This window comes from Daphnia pulicaria, chromosome 4 (genome assembly GCF_021234035.1).
Source record: "Daphnia pulicaria isolate SC F1-1A chromosome 4, SC_F0-13Bv2, whole genome shotgun sequence".
NCBI lineage: Eukaryota > Metazoa > Arthropoda > Branchiopoda > Diplostraca > Daphniidae > Daphnia > Daphnia pulicaria.
Genome location: NC_060916.1, coordinates 12,907,488 through 12,932,555, shown reverse-complemented (window position 1 = coordinate 12,932,555; position 25,068 = coordinate 12,907,488). Strand labels below are relative to the sequence as shown.

Genomic DNA, 25,068 nt, shown 5'->3' with positions numbered 1-25,068 from the left:
CTTTATATATTCGTTTGCGCTGCATGGAGGAGAGAAAGCTGTAAAACCTATGCTCTCACATTTAGACGATAACCACCGTGAAAAAGTTCAGCGAAAAGTGAATAAATATTTGGAAAATTTTCACATTCCTCCAAAGAGAAGGAAAGTGCTTTACCCTATAGTACCGTAGAGAGTAAGTGAGCCATCACACAGGCTAAAGCTCTCAGTTTCGTTTCTTTGGTGGGGCTAACTAACAGAAGGCTGGGAAACACCCACGGCGTTAATTTAGCCAAATTAAGGATTGATTTCAGCTTATGTTTTTAGAAAAATGATTTTATTGATGTGTGTTTGTAATCCGTCGGAATCCTAGATCAAAGTTGTAGCTTGGTACCCTGATTAATATAAAAAATCTTCTCATGCATTTTTCTAATTGTGTACAATTAATTCATTAAATATAGCGATTAACGTCGATTAGGCGTCTATGTTTCGAACCTAACAATGCCAATTGTACTTTTGTCACTTTCAAACTCTTTCACAGCACCTCTCATAATACCCTTTTCACACTCACGACACAAACACAAAATAAGGAATATTGATTAGCTAACTAAATATAATACTGCTACTTAGGCTACTTGCTGGCTTGATGCCTACTGAAAATTAAATGCAAACTGTTTCGAGACGATATAGCCATGGTCAGATCCCAAACTAATAATCGCTGCGTTGAAGTTAAATAAGCTGATAAAAATGAAAGAGAAATTTAAAATCTTACTTGATAAAATTGGCAATCCAAATCATTCTCAAAAGAGGAGTACGTAAAATTATTTCTAGGGTAGAAACAATCTTTATTCGAGCTCTACGGTTTGTAGCATACAAATGCAGATGATTTTAGAAATATTTCTGCAGTGGTTCTCCAAGCATGTTCTCCATATTGGCGATCGTCGTCTGAGCAGCTACTTCCACTTCGTTGACATCATCTTCAAGCAATTCCGCCAAGAAGGGGATGGCTTCCGGTAATAAAGCCAAATAATCCTCCCCTAGTTTCTCGACGAGCGCCGACAACCCACTAAGCGATCCCAGTCGAACGTGAGGCGAGTTGCTTCTCGTCTTCAGCAGCAACTGGTAGTGAAGTGCCTTCCACAGGTAGTCATCGCTGGCAGCAACTGCCATCTGAGCCAGCAGTGGGACGAGGAGATCCTTGACACGTCGGTTGACGACATCATCTTCTCCTAGCTGATTTTCGAGCTGATCCACCAAAGGCTCCATGAGAGTTTCAAATCGTTCCTTGTTGATGAAATTCTCGTTATCGTGCAAGCAAACACGGTACAGGCATCGCAGCACGTATTCGAGTAGCATCAACGTGTTCCCTTCGGCATGGGGTCCCTTGAATGGTAAGGATCCCTTCTGAGTGAAGTTGGTGTCGATAATCACCTGGGCTGCATTCCGGATAAAGTGGCCGGCAAAGACGACAAAGAGACCCTTCAATTTTTCGGCAATCTGCATCGTCAAGTTGTAGAACGTAACGAGACGCTCTTTCCTCATATCCGTAACCCGGGTAGCCCAGTCGTACAGCTGGAAGAATAGAGGCCGGAAACTGGCCTCTGAGAGTTTAAGTACCAGGGACACTAGAGCCGAGACGACAGGCTCTTCCGCAGCATTCATCTGTTCAATAGTTGCTTTTTGAACACTCAGGGACGATCGAGTATCTAACGCCTTGATGAAGAAATTCGTCAAAGCGGGAAGTTGAATAGTCAACTCTTCGGAGCTCATGGCAGCAAAACTTTCAGACAGGATCGACATCAAAGGAGCAATGGAAAGTGTCGGAACAAAAGTTCCGCTTTCGATCATGGTCACCTCGGCGTATACTTGAGTGACGCTATTCACTAACGACCGAGGTACACTGGCCGTTGCTAGGGAGTGCCGAATACTTTGAAGCCGCGATTGCAATTGTGATGGTTTTTCTGTAACGGGTTGTTTGGCTGATAGGTAGCAAATCTAGGATTAAAAATCAAATCGCATTAGAAAAGGCATACTATAAAAATGTTTTAAAAGGTGGCTTTACCTGTTTCAGAATGGGAGGCAGATAGGGAACAAGAAACTGGGGTAAAGTTTCGACCAGTTTGTAAACGGCCGTTACGACGCTGAGCAACAGCAGGTCGTGGCTTTCGATGCTGGAGATATCTCCTAAGCGGGAAACAATGTTGGCACCGTAGCGTGGAAGATGTGGTAGAGACTGTACGCCCATATTTTGAATAAGCTCAGCCAAGCAGAGGAATGCCGACGCCAGGACAGTGGACGAAGTTGTTTTACTCGGTGAAATAGTTTCAACCACGACATCCAAAACTGGGCGGAATGAAGAGCTGGCCGACGGCCCCATGCAGCGGCACAACAATTTGAGGGTGAAAAAAGCCGTTTGTTGATTCAGGGCTTCCTCTTCGTTCGATCCTTGTCCGCTGGCGATGGCGGTCAATGAAGGGATCAACTGCAGAAGCACCGATTGATCCTGGGTCACAGCGAAGAAGTTCGACTGGTGCTGCAATTTTGCGCTGAGGAGTTCCATGGCACGACGTCGAATCGATGGAATAGGGTGGGACAGTAAAGTGTGCACCACGGAGATGAACATGGTGCGGGGTAGTAAACTATTAATCCTGAAAATAGAAAAAAGATGCCGTCAGTATTACACAAAAAAAACATTCAATTAAAAATACACAATACCGGTCAATGACGTCATAGGAACGATGCAATAAAGCTCGCCAAAATTTCGGGTTCGGACCCTGTTCGGCCGAGGTTACTTTGAGTGGAAGATCCACTTGACGCGACACGGACTGAGTGTACTCCAAAGCCGTTTCAACTAGTTTCTGGTAGAGTTTCTCTAATGATGGCTTCTCCGAGTCATCCAACTCCACCAGCTGGGCGACTAATCGATTAGATGAAAGGAGCGTCGAAATGAAATTGACCAGCAGTAACTTGAAGTGGCACAGTTGACGAGTGCTGTGAACGTCGAGACTGAAAGGTGTGCTTCCTTCCGTCATATCCTTGTCTTCGTTTCTTGTCAGCCGACGTCGTTCGTCTTTCTCGACTGGCAACGATTGCAAGTACTCAATCATACGGATGCATGCGTTCAGTTGAACTTGTGGCTTGTACAAGTGACAGACATTCAGAGAGAACTCTACATCAGGAACGATTCGGTCTTTATCATCTTCTTTGACCAATCCTCTTCCCAGACGTGATCCTTGAGTGGCCATGTTCGACAGGATGAGTGTAGGTGCCAGCCACAAATAAATTTCTGGATCCAACGTCGTCAACAGCTTGTCAAAAACGGGAATTCTTCGGTGCTCTGGGACTTCCGGAAGAGCGTCAGCAAACACGTGAATGACAGTCGTCACAACTGGTTCTACTGCCGTTTTCATCGAAGCCTCGATGAGCGTTGGTATGACGGATTCGAGGGTTTTCGCTATCACCTGGAAGCTGTAAGCATCGTCCTGACGCAAAACGGATGTACCCATGAAAGTGAAAATGGCCATAATGTTGTGCAAGACGTGGCTTGGGAAAAGCTGGGCAGCCAAAGAAAGCAATAGTAAGGCCTGGTGGTGTGTCTGCGGATTGTTCGAGACACGGATGCACTGTACAATCAATCCAGTGTTGAATTCAGAGGCTAGTTTCACGCTATCTCCTATTTAAATAAATAAGCCAGAAAGAAATTAGCACATGACACAAAGAAAATTAAAAATTTTTTACAGACCTGGAGAAAGTTTTTGACAACAGCTCAGCAGACACGAAAGGATCAACTGCTTTGAGTATTCCAATGAAACTTGCTCTTCCTCGTCCAGACAAATTTTCAGCAAATCAAACAGGGGAGCAATGAGCAAATGAATCTTAGAAATCTCTCTCTTGACTTGCAGCATTTCCAGCACGGCCAGAATTCGGTTCCAAAGAAGACACTGGCTAGGTCTCAACGAGGGTTGGCGTGGGCGACGTCCTCTAAGTTCCTTTCCTTTTATTCCCGTCTGATAAAAAAGAATAATTTTTTCGGTTAAATGATTTTTGTTTAAAGGTTAGACCAAATTTACTAATGATTTCTAAAATTACCGGTTCGCTGGGCTGGGACTTGAATTGAAGTTGTGTGATCAACAATGTGGCGTCGAACGAAATTCGTTTTAACGCTCTTCGTGCTTGTCTAGCTGTAACGGTTTTGTCGGTGTTTATGATGATTTCTAATAGCTCATCAAAAATCTTCAGTTTGATGGGCTGAGAAGGCAGAGCTTTGAAAAAGTCTTTGGTTATGACCTCGATGATGATATCCTGAGGGGACAGAAATACTTCCTCTCCTGTAATGATGGCATTAGTAGGTGAACGAAGTGCCTAATAAAAATGATTAAATGTTATAATTGATGGACATTTTAAATCTTAAAAACAACTTGTACCTTCTGGAAACAGTTCCATCCTTCATTTGTGGCGATAAGTGGAGCTGTTACGGGATTGAATCTTTCCAAAAGCATAGTCAGAACATTCGATTGAATTACTCCGAGCGGTGAGTCCATTTTGTTAATTAATTCAACAATCAGAGGCAGCAAGTCCGTCAAAATGCTTGTAGAGTTCACTTGCTCAAGGGCCTTCAACAGTCCTTGTTTAACGTAGTCGGGAACTTCTGCGGAGACGATCAACTTGAACAATGCCGTTGATGATGGTAAAGCAGCCTTTTTAGATAAATGCCTAGACACAACGACTTTAACTTGCTCTTCGTCAATTTTCATTTCTTCCGCTGATTCATGGAACTCTACGATAAGCGGGCCGTAGGTTTTCGTCGAGGTTGAGAAAGATGATGCAAGTACTTTGAAAATGGCCAAAGCATGCTCCCGGATGTGAGAGTTCGGTGACGTCAAGCAGCAAAGAAGTTGGGGGACGACAGACGAGTTGTATTCGATAGCCCAAGTGTTTCTGGTAGGGTCCTGTTCTAGGTATATCGCGCCCATTTTTAACGCAACTACCTTCAGCGAATCATCCGCATGCGGACTGTTCCATACGAGGCTGAGAAAGAACAGTCTGCTCTTTGTTTGTATCATTTTACCAAAAAAGGTCTGAAAGGATGTCTGGAACAGTGCGGATGAACCTGACGTCAGTCCAAACACCAAGAATCGAAACAAACTCAGCAGGAACAGCATGCTGGCATCGGCAGGATCATCCGTATTGGCCAGGGCCGCCCACTGTTGTCCTTCCATTTTCGAGTATTCAATTGTAAGAGCGGCAAATACTTCCATGGCACCATAGATTAGTGCGTCATGAGCTATTGATCCACCACGAGCCTGAAGAAGCATCGCGTGAATTCGCGTATTTCCTTGTTTCCCCTCTTCTTTGTATTTCCGCTTCACCTAAAGAAATAAATGAAGAATTAATGAATCCGGACAACTTTGAACAAAAAATAATTAAAATACCCTAGCGCTTTCTATCATCCCAAAAAGAACGTCAACAAAACGAGTAGCCATTTTAGTGGCTTTCAATAACTCCGACTCGCCTTGGATGAGCGCAGCGACGACAAAAATAACCGGGAGAGATAGCGATGAATGTGTCGATGAATCCCTAATGCAATCCAGCATTCGTTGAAACACCTTAATGTTTAACTGTTCATTGGAAAACGGCTTGACTTGGCGCAAGGCTTCGTGCAGGCTGCTGGCGGAGAGTTCGATCTTTGGCAATTTGCTGTCATTGTTTCTCTGTTGGGAATTAATTTCTGCACGGGAAAAAAAATGGTTTTCGAATGTTAATGGTGTGATTTTGAAAATTATCAAATGATTCACTTACTTGTGGCAAGAACTTGTAGCATCGGAGAATGCGTTTTTAAATCTGATGCGACGATTGCCTTCGTTAATGTCAAATCAGCAGTATTGGTGGCAAAGAGGAAAGGTAAGAGTGCCAAGAAGAGTTCAACTAACTCATCTTCACTTAGCTTGTCGACACAAACTTTGCTGCCGAGCAACTTGATCAGCTCAAGACGAACCTATCGAGAAGGAAAAGAAAATTATCACTTAATCAGATCATTATTATTACATCTGCTTACTGAATTCCAGTTTTCACTGTATTGTGGTTGACCATTACCAAGAGCAGCCAGTAATATAGAAAACTGCCTATCGCTTGGAAGGATAGTGAGTAGAGTTTTTCCAAGGAGAAGTACTTCACTAACCACCTGTGCGTCGCTGTCGGTGAGTCTCTCAACAATACTGGAGACGGCAAAACTCATATTGCGTATCTGAAAAGAAAAACATAATATTTCTAAAATATTGTAATGGTCATCAAAAGTCTATCTTCATACCTTTTTTTGGTGTATTGCCTGAACCACTGATCGAATAGCCTCTAGTCTGACTTGAGCTGAATTGTGATTCAATTTCAGAAAGAGTGATGTGTGTTCCACATCCCAACTTGCCCCTAACAATTTGCCTAGTTCTTCTTTGCGGATTTCATTCTCTGCATTTTCAATCATCGCTAGATGAAGAGCTTTTTCAAAATCAATCGGATATTGTTTCTCAAGACGATCAAGTACAGCAGAGATCACTATTTGGAGCTTCAGTTTTTGAGATGCTTCAATCTTGTCTATAGCTTCCAAGTATCCAATAACAAAAGATCTAAATAAAGGAATAAATTAGCAAAAACTTAGATGTTAATTAATTGATAAAAAGGCTGTATACTTGACAATAATGATTGGGTCCTTTCCGATAAAACGAACTTCTTCGACCAATTTTGTTAAAAACTGAGAAAGTTTGTTGAAGCGGGAGTCTTTAACCGCCATTCCTAGTTCCATAACAAAACCTTGTATCACTGGCGATACAAAAGAAGACACCTGATAACAAGAGGCAAGAATTCCAATCGATGGAAGGAATTCTGCATTTGATTTAAGAAATTCGATGCAGTTTCGCATGTGATTGACGTTGAAAACGCGGTCCTTTTGTTTATCCCATAACACGATAAGCAGCGTTATTGCTTCAGAAGATAAAGCAGGAATCATGCCCTACAAAAAAAAACATTGTTAGCAAAATTATTTAAAACAATAAATATTTTATTTATACTTTTAAAATGCATAGAGCCAAATCTTCAACAACTCTTTGATTCAAATTTGCTTTCCTATTCAGTTGAGCGATTATCATGTAGCAGCCAGCGATAAGATCGGCAAACTTGCTCACAAGTCCATTTAGAAGAGATGGGAGGAGAATAGCTAATTGCTCTTCGCTGATTCCGTTTGACTGCTCCACCATACCAATCATTGTCGTGGTGAAAAATGCAATGTAAATGTTCAGGACGGATGGTTTTTCCGAGTGAATCGTAATGGCTTTCTCCAAATTTGCACAAATGAGTTTGATGAGTCCCAAATCTTTAACACAACGATTCAAAAGTGTGTTTTTTGGCAACGGAACTCCTGGTTTTTGAAGGGGACGAAGCCAGTTCCATTGACCAAACTGATTCTTCAATCCAATCAATTGAATAGCACGAACAAAAATGTTTGTGTCATGAAAAGGCAACACACACATAATTAAGGCATTGATGTTAAACTGATGGATGTGATAGCGATTAACAAGCCACTCCAGTGCTTTCTGTGAACTCCTCAGGGTGAAATAGGGAGATAAAAGAACTAGGAACCTTTCAATTTCTTCATTGATTTTAGCATTAACGGCAACTGTATGGACTGACCGCTCAAACTGTTTGGAAGTGAGAGAGTACAGAGAATTACGAAACTCTCTGAACCTAATGTCCAATTTCTCCAGGTCTTCAAGACCAGACAATCCTGTAAAATAAATTATGAAATCAACCATATGTTCAAAAAATTTCACCGGGAATAAACCTACCGATTTCGTAAACTGCATCTCTGTCTAAATTTGCTGCTTCAAGAGGATCAAAAAGGAGCGAAGGTTTCTTTTTGTCGAGTTTTAGGAGAGAAGTCTGAGGAGCTGCGAGCTTTCGAAGTTGACGTGATAAACTTGTCATTTTAAATTTTCATTAATAATTTCGTACACCAAAAAAGCGTTACAACCAACAACCACGTGTGACAGTCCAATGCAAGAAAGAGCAGACGAAAAAAGTTGATGCGCTTTTGTTTTTTTTAATGAAAATGTAGAGGGCGACTTACTTATCAGAATAGCAGGCGGGAAAGATACGAGAAAAGTATTGCAAAACATAAACCGACGTGCTGAGTTTTCCTCATGACTGTTAGCTTGGTTCAGTAAATCCAATACTGCAAACTTAATTATCACTGACATCGGTGAAAAGACTGTCCTTCATTTTGTGCATATCTGAAGTAGACAAATAGGTGGTCAAAAATGAATCGAAGTAATGTGGCAAGAAAAAGGGCTACGATGATGTTAGATTCTGATGATGAAGACGATGATACATTAGCATCATTACCTCCACCCAAAACTAAAAAGAGAAAGGAAAATAACATAGAAGATGTTGCTACAGGACCTGATGATTTTATTAATGCATTAACTGAAGCTGGTTTTCATCCAAGGACTGGAAACTTACCAAATTTACTGAGTTTGTCATTTGCTGCTGCATGAACTTTTCTGACGTAACAGGACTAATTTGTTTTTATTAGGTGTCCAGCCATTTGAGTTCCAACAGAATTTGCGAGAACACCTCGTGGCTAGTGTTCACTATCCAAGAAGTGTGGAATTTTTTGTAAATGAATGTGAAACTTTTTTCAACGAAAGGAACAACTTCATAAAGGCATTGCATTTGACAGAGGTAAATTAACATGTATATTTTGTTAATCCTTTTAATTTACTCCCTGCTTTCTGTTTAGAATTCATCGGGACAAGAGACTAGCAATGCCATATCTTTACCTCAGGATTCTCTTGTACGAATGCTACTGCAAATGGATGAAATTCAGCCAAAGTTAATGACTGCCATATTGAAAAGATTTACTAAAGCAACTCAAGAAGAAAGACCATCAGCTACTGAAGTCAATCTTCCTTCATTGATTCTTTCACAAATTGCCTGGTTAAATCGGATTGTGGAACCGGTACATGTCGTTGACACGTTGTTGGATCTTCTGAACACATCCTCCTCGACAATAAAAAAAGAAATCATATCTTGTTTACCAAGTGTGGTAGGAGACAAGGAGAATATTCGAGTCGCATTTGTTCTTTGTGGGATGCTGGACGAAACAAACAACTCACTGACGGCAGCCATTCTAGATGTCCTCGGTGATTTAAGCCTCCCCGTTAGTGAAGCAAGCGAAATTCGACTTAAAGTCGTCAAGAGATTACCAACTGTTCCACTCGAAACTGTTCCGATCCTTCTTTCATTTGTGTTCAAACGAATACAAGCGGATGAAGCGCTCAGCATCATTCAAGAAGTTGGACTGCATTTTGACAAAACCTTCAAAAAGCGCCATGAACGAATTTCCAAAGAGACTGTCACCGATTGTATTTCCTTATCGATGGAATCGCTTCAAATCTCTATGATTGGTTCAAAATCATTGTCTGATACTTGGATAAAAGGTATACTAAGTTTTATACATTTTCATTTAAGATTTCCGATTTCAACGTATTAATTCTTCCAGAAATTCAATCGAAAACGGATGCCAGACAATTATTTTCCGTGGATCTTCTTGTGTTAGTGATTCTGCACAAAATAACCGGACGACGACTCGAAGTTGAGCTGTTGATTCGAAAGAAAATTCGAATGGAGACGCTAACAACAGAACTAGTGAAGGAAACATTCAAGCTTTACGATTGCGTCCTAAAGAACTACTTTGAACAACTGTGCGCAATTGCTGATAATTTGATCCTGAGTGCTGACCCATTAGTGGCCCAATATGGATCAATGTTGTTTCAGGAAATGTTTATCCATTTCGACGAGTTTTATCAGCAAGAAGTGGTACAAGCGCTGATTCAATACGTCAGTTGCTCAGGTGATCGAGCGTCTTCCAATGACAGCCCTGCTAAAGCTGCTTTAATAGTTTTGCAAGAATTGGCTGAAACAAGTTGGGAACATTTGGTTCGCTTCTCAGCCTTTATTGTTTCTCTTCTTGAGTATATTGAGTATATGGCGCTCCCTCAGGTGAAACGGGTTATGGAACTCTTAGCCAAAATGGCTTATGGATTTTCAATGAATGATGAAGCGAAAACTAGGTAATATAGATTGAAAACCTCTTTTTTTTTTTAACTTGGCGATAAAAATTAACTTCAATCGATTCCAATTGCAGGTTAGCCTCATTCAGCGCCGCTATCCAAAGCGAACTTTTAATGATTATCAAGAAGCAGCTAGCGGGGAAACAAGTAGAATATCAAAGAATGGGAGTCCTGGGTTCCGTTGCCCTTATTCACGTGTTGGCAAACCCAGAACTCGTTGGCGAAATTAGTGGAGATGGCCAGGCGAGCCAATCAACCTCGTCATTAACCATTAATGATTCAGGCCGCAACGGTGTGCTTCAAAGCGATCAACGCTTGTCGCAAGCCAAAGCCATCATCGACATAGTGAATGCCTCCACAAAGCACGTCCCTGAAGTTACTGCTCTCTTCATGGACGAAATGGCCAGCACTTCGTTGATGTACGACATCCATCCTTCCCTTCATAGCTACCTCTATGAAGGCGTGTTCGATAAGTTTCAGGTGTTATCCGGCATTAATAACGATGCATTTAAAAGCTAGTTTTTAAAGCCAATTTTTGTTTTTATTCAGGAACACTTTGTAGTGGACGAGAAGGAGCAGAAGATCGATATCTTTCATATTCCACTGTCTCTACTATATGGTTTAGACACCGTTGAGGAAGATTCACCGGAAATCACGTTGGTGTTTTTGAACATCGCTCCCATGGCGATTAAAGAACAAATTCGCAGGGATAAACGAGATCGAGAGAGCGCTAATGAGCCTTCGCTTACCACGTTGATGTCTCATTTTAGACTTCTCCGAAACACCATCGATTCTTATGAGGAGGTTCGTAGTTTTTAATTCAAAAGTCAAAATCTCTTATTGATTTTTCTCTTTGCTTTCATCAGGCAAGTCTGGAAGATATTGATGCTCTAGTGGGATGTGCCGTCTGTCTTCCGGTGGATGAAGTAATGAACGATTTCAACACCATGCCTCAATCTGACAAGGACGTCGTTTGTCGTTGCTACTTTTACGGCATCAATTGGTTCATCGAAGTCATCAACACTTTTGCCCGCTCGAAACATATGCGTGCTAAAGTGATCCATCGTCTGCGAGACCTCGTAGATCTCAAAGGGAAATTCTACCGAGCTCTAGCTCAAAACACATCCTTCATGCCTCCTCAATCAGTATTCATGGGCGAGCCCATTCGCGCTTTGAAGGAGAAGGGAAAGGGTAAAGCTGGTACAAAGAAAAAGGCAGCCGCTGGGAAGAAAGGAGGAGGTAAAGGCAAAGGACTCAAGAAAGCCAACGTGAATAACAACACTACTCTGACCACACCGAACAAGGTTTTTTTCCCCCATTGACATTGCCATCAATTGATAACTAAGACTATGTTTATTTTTTCTAGTCCGTTTTACACAGCACACCTCGAGCTTCGGTCTGTCAAGTTTCAAAATTGGACTTTATACCGTCACAACCCGCCAAAGTCGGTCAACCAGAAGCGGTCGTTTCAACGTATCCTATTCATTTCCGCGAGCTTGACTTATCCGCTTTTGTGTTATTATCTTCCGCGCTTGAGCTAACTGCAGAAGAATCGCCCGTCGCATTAAAGGTACTACAATACGCTTATTTAGGAAAACATAGCATCAAACGTTTTTCTTACAGCCAACAGATCTCGAATGGTTATTGGGTGATTTGTCCGCCAAATTAGAGCACAAACTCTTGACTTCAGCTCCAAAGCGACGCTTCCCGATGAAACAAGACAATTCCGAAAATGAATCCTTCCTCATGCTAGATCTCTATAAACCGATGGAGGTAGCTAAGCGGAGCGTATCACTGATTAGGCGACTCCTGCTCCACGTGGAGGCCATTTCGGGCTACTTCCAGCAACTGATCGAAATGAGCGATGGGATGCTAGATGGACCGGAAATGTACAGCGAACTTGCTCAAAAACTCGGCAATAGCTACACGTTGATTTTTCGCATTCTGAATCGGATTTTGTCGTGGCACGAGTTCCAAAAGTCAACAGGGGCGACCTTACTAGAAGATGCTCTAAGATCCATAGCCATTCGCGTACTTGATACCGCCAAAACTGCCGATGTGGATCAGCTTCATGCTTCTTCCTTTGATTATATTGAGAAATTTTCCACTTCGATTACTTCGTTTGCCTGCGCCATTGAACACGTTCAATTTTTGGTCACCCTTTACAACCTCCGCCCTGATCCGGAACTTTCTGAACGGTAACAGTTCTCTAAAGTGCCGTTTTGAACTTTACTAATTGCTCCCAAATTTTTGCATTCACAGACTGGCGACGGTGGCAGAAGGTTATCTGAAGCGTAGCTGGAATGATAGGGATGGAGAATCGCACAAAGGACAAAAGTTCAACCGAGACATTGAGTCTTTACTTCAGGTAAGAATTCAGGTTGAACGAGGGGGGAAAACGAGAAACATAATGATTGATGTTGTTCTTTTTTAGATTTACTTACTTCATGTTCCTAATATTTTCGCGAAACTGGAAGACATCATTAGTAATGCCATGGCAGAGGTACTCGCATCAGGTGAAAAGGAAGGTAGCTCTGAATCGGAATCTTTCCGTACTTGCAACAAAGCTACATTCAGTTTCTACTTCCGGGCTTCATTCATCGCTTTGGTTGAGAATGTCAAGAAAATCCCGAGTCCTGCTGCAACTCCAAGATCAGTAAAGGCAACGTTTAAGACATGGGAGAAAGTAGTGAGTCTCCTGAACCAATTGGTCGAAACAGTCAAAACTAACGACAAACGAAGCATTCTTATTTCTTGCCTAAAGTACGGCCGTTCTGTAATTGAGGTATTTTACAAGTCTGCCATGCCCTTGCTCGACAAAGAGTTCAAAAACATCAAGGAGGAATCGCAAGAATTGCTGAAAAATTTACAGAAGAGTACGCGGACGCTACAAAACGTGTGCAATCACGCCAAGATATCGAGTGATCAGACCCTAGCTGCCAACATTCCAGCCATGACTAGAATTCGAGAAGCACTTTTCTACAGGGTTAAACACATGTTGGCCGCCCATGGATGCGCCGAAGCTTTCTGGATTGGACATCTGAAGAACAAAAATCTTAAAGGTCAGGAGATCCTCAGCCAACGGAGTGTAGAAGAATCCGATGATGGGCGACAATCAGAGAGCGATTCGTCTTCAGAAGTAGAGGATACTGATGAAGAAGAGGACGATAATGTAACCGTTATGAGAGAGATCGCTCCGGAAGCTGTTACTGATTCGGATTCCCGCAGTCGCGAATACTAAACCGGTTAATTTGGTTTCCCTTGGAAGTATTTCGAGTGGTTTTTTACCTTTAAGTTTCCATTTCATCAATATTTTTATGAATTCAGAAAAATTTCTCTTCATGTATTTTTTGTTTTCTTAAGGGAATTTTCGAAAGTTTTCGAATAAATAAAAATATGTGTAATCAATATTTCTTGCATGTCAAATTATCAGTTATCACTCTGGTTCCTAGGCGGTCGGACTACATTATTACGTTTAACACACTGAACAAGCCATTTGATTCCTTCATCCACTCCATCCCTAAAATAAAAACTTTGTCACAAAAAAATTCAAATAAAAAATTATAAAATATTCTCACCCATTCAGAGCAGAAACAGGCATAACCATGCAGTCTCTTTGGCCAATTAAGTGGGCATTTTGATTGAATATGGGCTTCACTTCACGTACACCCATACTGTCTTGAAGATCTTGTTTGTTTGCAAGAACAAGCAAGGGAATACCCTTCAGCAGTTCACTTGCAATCATTTTATCTATGTGAATTAAATCATTAGTTCCTAAATGCATGCATAAAAATGGTCCTTAAATTACCAAACACAGCTTTGGATTCTTCAATTCTGTCACGATCAAAAGCATCAACCTACATCATATGAACTTAAATATTTAGCAAATAATAGATAATAATTTTTTTAATTTTAAATACCACATAGATTACTGCATGTGATTCAGCATAGTACTAAATGGTCAAGTAAAATAAATATAAAATTATGTATAACCAAAGATATATTCATTAAAAACACCTTGTCCCAGAGTGATTGTAATTCTTCTTGGCCACCTAAATCCCAGAAATTTAAACTACAGCCGTCTGTGTCGATGACTCCAATATTAAGTCCCACTGTTGAGGTAATTTTGTTGGGATTAAGAGCCTTGTAGTTCTTCGTGAAATGAGTCTTTGCTGCTTCTAGATACGTCTACATAATTTTGAAGCGTTAATTTATGCATTTGATTCCACAACTTTATTTACATTACCGATTTCCCTGCGTTATCGAGACCCAAAATAAGTACATAATATTCGTCTAACTGAAATAAATATTTATAAAACCCTGATAAAAGATGATACATTCCAATAATTTGAATGCCCAACGAGGCAACGACAAAAGTTTGTTTTGACAGCCAGACCTTCCACGAGTACTGACAGTACTGCAGAGCAACAAGCGTTGCCTATATTTGTGTTGTTATTTTAAAAGTAAAATATTATTGATCTGTTGTATAAAAAATAAATTTTAAATATTTAATGTCATACATTTAAAAATTTCATCTTCATATTTTATTTTTATTTTATTTTTTCGTTTCTTACAAAATGTTGCAACTTCTTGCATGACATCAGAATTGCTAAATGCGTCAACTCAATGGCTGCTCCGTGTTTTCTGGAATGATTATTGTGAAGGTCTGATTTGTAAACATGTCGGATACAAAGCTTCCAAACCCAAACTGCGAAGATGTTGTTGAAGAAGAATTGAGAAAGTTACATTTACCACATGAAACAGAAGCTGTTCCTCCAGAAAGTTTGTCAAAGTAGGTTACAATAAATAGTGAATGAATGGCCTTGGTAAATACCTAACTATCAATTGCTACTTTTCTTTGCAGACCTGAACCTTCTGAAGAGCTGTGTGAAATATGGAACCGATGTTTGGTGTCACCTTGTCCAAATCGCGTCGCATCATCTCCCGTTTTCAAGACAATAACCTCAGTGTACAAGACAAGCTCTTCAAAATCAAGGCACACTGGAACTAAACCTTTGTTGAGGAAAGCCCGGTTACAGATTGTGAAAAAGTCCAGATACCTGAGGAAACCCAAGCTAAACTTTTTGAAGTTCAAAGATCAAGGAACATATATTGAATCTGACGATGCTTCCCAAGAAAGTGGTGTCAGGAATCAAAACTCTCGTGTTTTTCAGTCATCGTGTTCTCAGCAAGCATTAAACCCCTGCCCAGAAGAAGATGACACCACCATAGAAGAACTGGCAGCCTACTTTGACTGTATTGTATACATCCCTCGAAAGATGTCCCAAATGGCTGAGATGATGTACACATAATTTCTCTTTACAGTATCAAAGATGCAAGTGTGAAGCTACTCGTCATGTATGTAATTGCAGGGTAATATGGTTCTGGCTGTTTTTTCATCAAAATGTGAAAACTGTTCATTTGTAGAATATCTATGAAATCATTTCATTCAAAATTGAAATACATGTATCAAAATTTTTCTTAACATTTATTGCAAACATCATTGATCGTCAGCAGGTCTTTTAAAGCCTCTCTTGAGGGATTGCTTAGAAAACTTTCTTGAAACTGTCTTACTTAGGGACATTGTTCTAGACACTTCTTCAGCTCCTACATCAGCATCTTTCTCACCCTGCAGCAAAGAATTTTCCTTAGGAGGTGGTGGTTCTGTGAATCTTCTCATAATTTTTTCAATTTCAGGATTGGCTCCTTTGAAGCTCATTCTGCCAAAACAAAGATTTTCACATGCAGAATAGCTTGACTCCATCAAAAATTTGCTTCTACAAAAATCAAAAATGAATCAAATGAGCTATTTAATTAATTGTGACACTTGCTGAGATTAAATTTACCCGTGTGACAACATTGCTGAAGTGATTTCATTTGCAAAAGTTGTTTGTCTTTCTTCATCTTCTAGTTCCTTTTCAGTCTTTTCTTTGGTCCTTTTCATAAACTGTTAGTGGAACATAACATTATTATCTCTACAGGTGAACTAAAGTTAAATTAATTGACGAAATGTATACCTTCATTTCAAGAAGATTTTTCGAGAGGAGGAGCCTTTTCTTTTGGGGACCCATGTTCTTGTGTCGAATGGAACGTTGAGAGGTAAGAGTTTTTGACACCAATTCACGCTTAGTTTTCTACAATTAATTTAGCTCTAATTTTATTTAAGAAAATAGGAATTCAGACAAAAACACACGTGTGAAAATGACTAAGATTGGTTGCCAGGCAACAAAACCAATGGCAAGAATTGTAAGTTGTCCTAGTTCCTAAAATAAGTAAGCCCAACCCCAAGTTTTTGCATGCGCTCTGCGCATGGCCAGCAGTCCAGCATGACTGGGCACACTGGCAATGGCACGTTAAATTGTCAATTATTAATTATCGCGGTTCACGTGCGCACTAGGCGTCACGAACTCTATAGGAATTTTCTCGGAAAAAAATCATTGAATCAGAAAAGAAAAACTTTATTTTAGATCAGGGTAATCAGGGGGTGATTTTAGACCAGGGTGATCGAGATATATAATATACATTTAGAAAGTGCACCGAAAATTTCCAGCTTCACCAGTTTCAAGCCTTGTACAAATTTCCCTATTTCAACAACTGGCTCCTTATCGTTACTATTTTTTTTTCGTTTTCTCTTTGAATTCTTCCCACGAGCCAAATGACCATAAAAAAGAAAAAGAAAAACGCAATTATCCTCTCTTCTTGGGATAAAAGTATACTGTAAGACAAGAAAGTAAAAGTTGAAATATTTCCAAATAACTCTACAAAAAACCAAGTTTTTTAAAAAAGATAAAATTTCCCAAAGTTATCGACCTCGATCTTAATTATTTTCAATCCTGAAATTTACCAATTATTTAGTTCGTTAGAAGTAAAAAAAAAAGTTGAATGTAAAATTGTTCGAATTGCGCAGCAGGAAATCACCTAAATCGAGCAGCAGATAGGAAGCCACATTGAATTTTTACCCCCAACTGTTCAGGGGTGTTGTTGCCTTTCGTTTATTTTACGATAGGAGTCGATCAGCTGTTTTTGGGAAGCCAGTTATTTGGCAGCGAGCCATGACGTCACAACGCTCACAACAAAGCCACGTTACACGCGCTGCGATGTTAGTCAACACAAGTAAAGTCGGGAGTCCCGAGCTCCTGCGCAGACAAAGACCAGCCAGACTCTGAGCCTGACAGTTGCTTCTCTTTCGGCTCTCCAGAAGTCGAAGAAATTTCATCGCAATTAACTTTTTTCTTTACTGCGACTAAACAAAAAATTGAATTTGTAAATTGCACAAGTCCATTTTTATCGTGCGCTAATTGAATACGTTTTAAAACAGCGAAATGCCTTTTTATGCCAAAGATTGGCGTTCACCAGGCGAATCGTGGATCAAAACGGAAGATGGCTGGGAGAAGCTGAAAGTCTTGGAAACTAATCGAAAAAGATTAATTTCCGATGACGGTGTTTTCTACAGGTTAGTCATCTTATCAGCATCTCTTTTGTTTGTGTGTGTACATTTTCTGTTGCTATGACGTTTACTTGCTTCACTGGAGCGCGTGTTACCTGCTGTCCAATGACACCAGCAAGGCCAATGGCGAAGCTTCCCTGCTGCTCGTGATGCAATCATCACGAACTTTTCTTTGGCTCAAAAGCGAAGCCAAAAGTGAACTACGTCTTGTTCTCTTTCAGGGTCGTAGATTTTCTTTTTTCTTTTTTTTCTTCATGGGCGAAAATAACCGGATGTGAGGGCGCTATACTCAGTGTCTATTCTCCTTGCGTTCACTGTCGTGAAATTTTGTTTGATTTAGTTTATCCCTTCCAATTTCTTCACTCGGGGGTTCGTGACGGACAGTACGTTGTTCAAGATTCTTTGGCTGTGGGCCAATTTGATTGCGACTATTTTTTTATTCTGGAAGGGGGGGGGGAGGTTGACGGCCTGTTTGCTCACGCACCCAGCGTGAGCCAAGACGCTATTATCCCGATGTGGGGAAATTTCGTTTCACGACGAGCTGATTGATAATCGATAAGTAGACTTTAATGGTCCTCTTTTTGGCGTTCAAACTTGCAAGTATTGTAGCTTATTGATATTATCTAGTAGTACTAGAGACGGACCCGCGTTCATTCACGCTGGGCTCTCGACACTTTTCGTTCTCTGCTGACGACGGTGTGGAGAAAATCAATAGGGCGCCCTGGGAAACGTTGCCGTCGTGTTTTCTCATTCTTCCTCCTCCTTCATCCACCGTCTGTTATGATCGAAATCGTATGGAATTGAGGGCACAAACCTTAGTAGCCGAGTGACGCAAAAAGTACAGATATAAAAATCGGACGAAATTTCTAAAAATCGTGCAGGCTTATGCTTACTACGGGGGAAAGTTTGACGATGCCTTTCACGCCCGTGAGAATTGTTACAATGTTCGCTTGACTGCCTGTGCGTGTCCTTCAATATCCGAACGAAAAATGACGTGTTGGTTGAAAAAACTCTTATCGCGCAATTTAGACGCACATCACGCCAACGAATTTATCGACTAATTGCATCATATCATGTTAATAAAATTGGGTCTATTTTTTTTTTTTTGTGTGTGTGTATTTTTATCCAGGTCAGCAGATGATGACAAAGAAAACTGCGCACTCGATAACAGCCCGGAACTCGATAAAACCAAAGGTCAGCTAGCTCATTTCGGTCATTGGCACTTTTTTTTTCACGTTACATAATAAAAACATGGCGGTCGTAAAAAAACAAAACAAAACAAACTCACGTTTTTTCTTTGTGTTTTTGGGGTTTCATCAGGTTGCGTTCCACCTCACTGCCAGATAACATTAAAATGCACAAAAGAGGTAACGTGTAGTCTCTTATTGATATGATCTCCGTGTGCTGCGTCAAAATAAGTCACGAGCTTGTGAGGTACGATGAAATGATAATAAAAATGTTTTGTTTGACTATCGGTATAGGTGGCGGGTTTCAACGGGCTGAGCGATGCCCTGCGTCGCCTGGATTTCCGCAGCGCCGTTCACGACCACCGACGATTTCCCTACACGGCCAAATTGCTGGAATTGTTGCTCTCTCAGCATCGCATCACCAATCTGTCGGGCTGCGCTCAGAAATCGGTTCTCAATGTCCTGGAGGAGATTGCAGTTCAAGGTAATGAAGACGGTGAAAGTCTATATAGTTCCGAATAATGTTACATCAAATTATATTTTCCAGCCCAAGGAAGCCAGCAAAACATGCACGTTCTAGTCAAATTGCTGACTGATTTGCGTACCATCGTACGAGGTGATTCGTGGTGGGGAACACCGCTGGGCTCGTCTCAACTCTGGGGCAAACACGTCCGCACTATCGATCGCATAGGCGCCATTGCTTCCAGCATTCGTCATGCTGAGGTAATGCTAGCACATACAAATTTCATAATGATGGTCTTTATTATCCCATTCCAACTTTCGCTTGTCATCTATAATGACGGCTGATTGGGCGACAAGCGAAAGTTGGAATTGAATTTTTCACGTTAAATCATGAATATTCCCGGATTCATCCACATCCAGGCAGTTCCTGGCAGTAACGACGGGGATGATAAACCGAAATTCGAGGATCTGCCAGAGGAATGCGTTAGGGAGATCCTGTTTCGGTTGGCCGATCACCGGGACTTGTTATCGGCGGCGGAAGCGTGCGGAGTTGTTCAGAAGCTGAGCGCCGAGCAACGCTTATGGAAACGCCTCTGTCGCTTCCATTTCACGCCGGTTCAAATTAGTTTCGCACTCCGGGAGATACAGAAAGAACGGGAGAAACCTCCGTTGAACGTGACGGCAGCCCCCAACAAGAACAACCGCAGTAGCCGAACGCCCCATCCTTATCTGAACCCCAGACGCAGTCCCGTCCGTAGTCACGATACGGATTCTTCTAAACCGGAAGAGGTCTATACTTTCCCCCATATTATCTACTATTTTTAGATTAACGACATTCTAACGAGTGGGGGACAATGTTACTTGTTCTTTAGTTACTGGATAACGCCTCATCGGCAGATACACGCGGACGTGTATCGAGTGCATTTCACGAGCATTTGAAGCGCCACCGTGAAAATCTATTGAGTCTGCAAAGTGAAGACCAGGACCAGTCGAGCCATCAGGTCATTAACGCCAATCACAACCGATTGGTGAGCTTTCAAGACGTCAGGAACCATTTCGATCAGCGGGAAATGTTGGATAACGAGCCCAGGAGTCCCCGGACGACGAATCAACTTCCGCCCAGGAGGAAAAATAACGAGAAAGATGACGACATTAGTCAGCCGGCTGGTGGTAATCAGTCTAATTTGGAAACAGACTGGGAGGATGTCTTCCATCGGGCTCGCAGGTGAAACATCTGTTTTTCCTGGAGGGGCGTTTCCCCCCTCTCTTCCTTCGAAACTATTCGAAAATGTACATACTCACGAAATTGACTTAACGTTTCTCTGCAGGTTATTTGGGCTGCGTGAAGACTACGCCGAAATTCTCCATCTGTGCCGCAACTGCCGTTGCCTATTTTGGAAGACGTACGGACATCCATGCATAGTCGATCATCAACAGACAGATAACAAATCTGATGAGCCCAGCAGCTGTGACCCAGAAGCTTTTTACGTACCCGTCCCGCCTCAGGCTTTCCTCAAATTTTTCTCTCTTTAACAAAGATGACAATTTCTATATACTATACTTGTGTACCACAAGGTTTAAAAAAAGCCTTTTGGTTCGATTTCGAGTCTTACAGCACCGGAAGACATTCTTATATATTTTCAAGCCACCCTCCGCATTCTCTCTATGATACATACTACATTTTGGTATTTTGGCGTAAACTATTTCTATTTTGGGAACTCGTCCTTAAAATGATGGTGACTCTTTTGGAATAAGGAAAAGCTTCAAATCAGATATTATTGCAAGTCCTCGAAGATCAACTTGATGATTTTATTTTAGCTGTTTTTTAATAGACAATCATTTTTTGATTTTATTACTACGTACAGTATGTTGACCTTACACTGTGATAGTTTTGTTAGAGTGATTGATGGATCTGTGTACACTCTTCTTTGGTCGTGCTCGACTTTTTCCCTCTTTTATTGGTGTCGTCTTTTGATATAACCGTCAGTTTGAGCGTCTAGAAAAACTGCACCATATCTTCTGTCATTTTGATCATAGTCGTCCATCACTCAGTTTGTCTCTTAGGAATCTAATTTTCGCAGAAAATCTAATAGAATAAACGGTGTTTGAAGAGTCGGACAATGGGCATTGATTTTCTGTTAGGAGATGAGCGTTTCAAACAGACGTTGAATATAAACTCGCTATATGCACCAGCTCTCGGTTACGAGAGATAGTGAACGTAATAAGCTCTTGAGACTTGAGAGGAAAAGAGATAGGAAAATTGTTTAGAAAGTGATGCGCGCCTGTCTAGCGTTCAAGGGTCATTCAGATTTCCAGACGCTCACTACACAAGTTCCGTGCTGAACCCTTTGGATGGCGTGTAAAAAAAAAAATCTAAGAAAAATGAGGATATCCAATTTCCATGAAGTTTGTTTTACGTAACTGTTTTTTTAACCACATGTTTATTCGAAGCCGATTTGTCCAACAAATATGTAGAATGGCCACACGTGCGCGAACATTTTAAAGTCGATACGCAATAGCGTGAATGTCAAATTGAAAAATTGCATGGCTAAAAGCCAAAAAACTTCTTTGTTTGGCAATCACATGGCTGTTTTTAGAGCTGAAATTCGTTTGGAATTTGACAATCAGGCGTATGATCATGGCCGAATTCCGCAACTACTTTAGAATAGCCGTACCACCCAAAAGGTCAACTATTTTCGTTGTGACTTTGCCAACTTGTTCTCGAAAGAAACCGATCACGTAATTGCAGAATGATTTACTGCACTTAACATTAATAATTTGGTTTGTAAAATATGCATTAGAAAAATGAAATTAGCCTAGAGTCATAATCGATTATTTTTTGAATCGATATTTTAAATCGATACTGAAGACGTCACTATTTTGTTTACAAAAACGCGTACAAGACGAAAGTTGACGTGCAGATTAAACAACTTGTTCACTCGTATTAATAACCGACTTCGAAGAAGACTCAAAATGTCGAGCACTGACTTTCTTACTTATGGCTATGCAGCCCTCGTTGCCACTGGAGGCATCATCGGATATGCTAAAGCTAGTATACATAATTTCTAAATTGTCTTTTCTCAGCTGAAACCAATGTTAAATTTATAAAAGTGTATTTAATGTCATGCAATATGCATTGAAAGCATGATTTAAACTTTTGTGGTTAGGATTGATTTTTTTCTATGCCTACACTTAACGTAGTTTACCTTAAATATTATTTGTCTTTCAGAGAGCATCCCTTCTCTTGCGATGGGACTGCTATTCGGTTCCTTGATTGGATTTGGTGCATACCGTACTTCCAATAATCCCAACAACTATTACTTGGCACTTGGTACCAGTGTTGCATTGGGTGGTTTCATGGGAAAGAGGTACATGGACAGTGGAAAGATCATGCCTGCTGGACTTATTGCAGCAGTGAGGTAAAAGACATATTCTTGCTTTTTTTAAGTAATATATTTCATATAATGTCTTTGCATTTACAGCTTGTTAATGGTTCTTCGTTTCACAGCAAGAGCTGTTGGTCTGGTTTCTGTGAAAAAGGATTGAGCAATGAGGAGAATCTTTAAAGACACAAAAACTATCAACAAATGTTATCCTAAATTCATTATTATTTGATATTTAGTTGGGATCAAGTAAACAATACAAACTTTTGGTATATTCCTTTAGCTTTTGGGGTACTCTTGTTTCAAATTATTGTGTATTTTCTAAATACTTATCAGTTAAAATTTCTAGTGTTGCTGATGTGAATTAAACCGTGACGGCCGAATCTATTACATAGGTATTTGAACATTTTTAAATTATGAGAATTTAAATGTTCCTTATATAATGGGAGACAGTGAAACATATTCTTCATAATGTTCTAGGCTACAAACAGATTTTTGCAGGTTAATATTTTGAGTAATAGGGGAGCATTGATTTGTTTTGTGTGAAATATAATGTAATAATACATAATTACTCCATTAAAAAGTAACTACAGAGAAGTTTAAAATCCACCAAAATCACAGAATAATCCTCTTTTCTGCTTTGAGAAAAGTTATGTTTTAATTATAGGAGCATATTCCATTCCAATACTACGAAACTCCTACAATTACGGACTGGAGATACTCAGCATAGACACGTGATTTGGTCAAAGACAAGAGAAGGGGGACACGTCAGACGTGTCACTTTTTTAGCCACCAGAAAAAATAAGAAAGCCAAAGGAAAAGAACATAGAAGTAATCAGAACTGAATCAATTACTCTGAGATCAATTATCGAATGCAAAAATTTGTTGTAAAGGATAAGTCTCTCAATCCCTCAAATCTCTCTTACACCCATTTTCCTTTGCTTCCCTTCGTAAAAGCGGAGAGAGCAATCCACTTCTACAAATAGGTTTTTGAGAGTTCGCGCCGTTTTAAAATGTTGGGTGAGCTCAAAATTTTGGCCGCTAGATGGCTTTTTTTGTTTATTTTGTCGTCTGCATAGTTTTTGATTGTCGTCTGTGTTCTTGTCTTGTTTAAAATGCTATATTTATTAAACAATTAGGGATTTGGAATTTGCATATAAGTGATGGGATTGAAAGAATAAGTGGCGAGGATCACAAGGATGAACCGACTGCCAGATTTCGCTTGCAAACCAGGTTGGTTCAAAGTTTCAGTTTCCTGTTATACTAACTCATACCCATTACTGTCTACGGTTTGTGGTTAACTTATTTTGGCGAAGTTCCAAATTAGTGCATAACGTTTAAATGTGTGCTCTTTTTTGCCTTAAAACTAGCAATTTTTCTTTGCACATTGAAATCATCGAAAAGGACATTTAGAACTAGAACTAGAAGGGACCAGTAGTTAGTGATAAGTAAAAGTATTCTTTATTGTAGGCCAGTCCATTTCACTGACATGACTCTGTGACGCCAAGAAAGATTTACAAGAATATTGTAATGAAAATAATAGGTGGTTGATAATCTTTTCTTTAGTAAATGGTGGCCCTGAAAAGGGCCGATTGGTAAGTCAAAAGGGAATAGGTCGCTTAAGCACGTTCACCACGAATACGACGAGCGAGCTGGATGTCTTTTGGCATGATGGAGACTCGCTTGGCGTGGATGGCGCACAAGTTGGTGTCTTCGAAAAGACCCACCAAGTAAGCCTCGCTGGCCTCCTGCAGGGCCATGACGGCCGAGCTCTGGAAACGCAAGTCGGTCTTGAAATCCTGGGCGATTTCTCTGACCAAGCGCTGGAATGGCAACTTGCGGATCAGAAGCTCGGTCGACTTTTGGTAGCGACGGATCTCACGAAGGGCGACGGTGCCGGGACGATAACGATGGGGTTTCTTGACTCCTCCAGTGGCCGGCGCACTCTTGCGAGCCGCTTTGGTGGCCAACTGTTTGCGGGGCGCCTTGTCACCGGTGGATTTGCGAGCGGTCTGCTGGCCATTTCGCGCGACTGAAATTTCAGAGGAAAAGGACTCGGTAAGGGAGGCGCCAAACGTCATCGCAAAGTGTTGCGTGACAACATCCAGGGAATCACCAAGCCGGCCATTCGTCGTCTTGCCCGTCGTGGTGGTGTCAAGCGAATCTCTGGTCTCATCTACGAGGAGACCCGCGGTGTGTTGAAGGTGTTCCTTGAGAACGTGATTCGTGACGCCGTCACCTACACTGAACACGCCAAGAGGAAGACGGTCACGGCCATGGATGTCGTCTACGCATTGAAACGCCAGGGCCGCACTCTGTACGGTTTCGGCGGTTAAATCTGTTTCTGATTTATTATTTCAACTCCTGACTCAATCCAATCGGCCCTTTTCAGGGCCACCATTTACTTAAAGAAAAAGATTTCTTATCCACTTTTTAAACCATATTCTTGTCGACTTTATGCTGCTACAAGAACAAAACCCTTGAATTTTGAATTG

General features: G+C 40.9%; 8 protein-coding genes across 8 annotated transcripts in view; 4 read left to right on the top strand and 4 right to left on the bottom strand.

Annotated features, from left to right (window-relative positions):
- The window catches only part of LOC124337282 (histone H4-like), a 116,761-nt gene that overhangs the window by 77,575 nt on the left and 14,118 nt on the right, over positions 1–25,068 (bottom strand). The window lies entirely within an intron of this gene.
- LOC124336856 (HEAT repeat-containing protein 1-like) lies at positions 805–8,011 on the bottom strand. Its single transcript, XM_046790699.1, has 13 exons — positions 7,809–8,011; positions 7,035–7,747; positions 6,657–6,976; positions 6,284–6,593; positions 6,032–6,220; positions 5,776–5,971; positions 5,409–5,704; positions 4,401–5,345; positions 4,066–4,338; positions 3,719–3,983; positions 2,692–3,649; positions 2,039–2,624; positions 805–1,971 (listed from the first exon to the last, which is right to left on the bottom strand). The coding sequence occupies exons 1-13, from the start codon at positions 7,945–7,947 to the stop codon at positions 865–867; spliced, it is 6,297 nt and encodes a 2,098-aa protein (XP_046646655.1). The 5' UTR covers positions 7,948–8,011; the 3' UTR covers positions 805–864.
- LOC124336865 (Fanconi anemia group D2 protein homolog) lies at positions 8,084–13,538 on the top strand. Its single transcript, XM_046790743.1, has 11 exons — positions 8,084–8,493; positions 8,555–8,703; positions 8,762–9,461; positions 9,524–10,094; positions 10,169–10,574; positions 10,644–10,898; positions 10,961–11,398; positions 11,461–11,664; positions 11,718–12,292; positions 12,357–12,462; positions 12,529–13,538. Exons 1-11 carry the CDS (start codon positions 8,280–8,282, stop codon positions 13,333–13,335), a joined length of 4,425 nt encoding a protein of 1,474 aa, XP_046646699.1. The 5' UTR covers positions 8,084–8,279; the 3' UTR covers positions 13,336–13,538.
- Positions 13,423–14,514, bottom strand: LOC124337167 (ADP-ribosylation factor-related protein 1-like). The gene is made up of 6 exons (XM_046791252.1): positions 14,341–14,514; positions 14,112–14,282; positions 14,015–14,047; positions 13,903–13,951; positions 13,673–13,844; positions 13,423–13,614 (listed from the first exon to the last, which is right to left on the bottom strand). Exons 1-6 carry the CDS (start codon positions 14,431–14,433, stop codon positions 13,524–13,526), a joined length of 609 nt encoding a protein of 202 aa, XP_046647208.1. The 5' UTR covers positions 14,434–14,514; the 3' UTR covers positions 13,423–13,523.
- On the top strand, positions 14,699–15,581 carry LOC124337183. The gene is made up of 2 exons (XM_046791277.1): positions 14,699–14,886; positions 14,959–15,581. The coding sequence occupies exons 1-2, from the start codon at positions 14,774–14,776 to the stop codon at positions 15,404–15,406; spliced, it is 561 nt and encodes a 186-aa protein (XP_046647233.1). The 5' UTR covers positions 14,699–14,773; the 3' UTR covers positions 15,407–15,581.
- LOC124337204 (M-phase phosphoprotein 6-like) lies at positions 15,556–16,326 on the bottom strand. The gene is made up of 3 exons (XM_046791306.1): positions 16,112–16,326; positions 15,941–16,041; positions 15,556–15,871 (listed from the first exon to the last, which is right to left on the bottom strand). Exons 1-3 carry the CDS (start codon positions 16,163–16,165, stop codon positions 15,595–15,597), a joined length of 432 nt encoding a protein of 143 aa, XP_046647262.1. The 5' UTR covers positions 16,166–16,326; the 3' UTR covers positions 15,556–15,594.
- Positions 17,243–21,305, top strand: LOC124337008 (F-box only protein 25-like). Its single transcript, XM_046791011.1, has 8 exons — positions 17,243–17,547; positions 18,671–18,735; positions 18,862–18,908; positions 19,023–19,212; positions 19,276–19,451; positions 19,611–19,979; positions 20,063–20,415; positions 20,519–21,305. The coding sequence occupies exons 1-8, from the start codon at positions 17,417–17,419 to the stop codon at positions 20,721–20,723; spliced, it is 1,536 nt and encodes a 511-aa protein (XP_046646967.1). The 5' UTR covers positions 17,243–17,416; the 3' UTR covers positions 20,724–21,305.
- LOC124337285 (transmembrane protein 14C-like) lies at positions 22,070–22,855 on the top strand. Its single transcript, XM_046791391.1, has 3 exons — positions 22,070–22,242; positions 22,420–22,609; positions 22,673–22,855. Exons 1-3 carry the CDS (start codon positions 22,164–22,166, stop codon positions 22,734–22,736), a joined length of 333 nt encoding a protein of 110 aa, XP_046647347.1. The 5' UTR covers positions 22,070–22,163; the 3' UTR covers positions 22,737–22,855.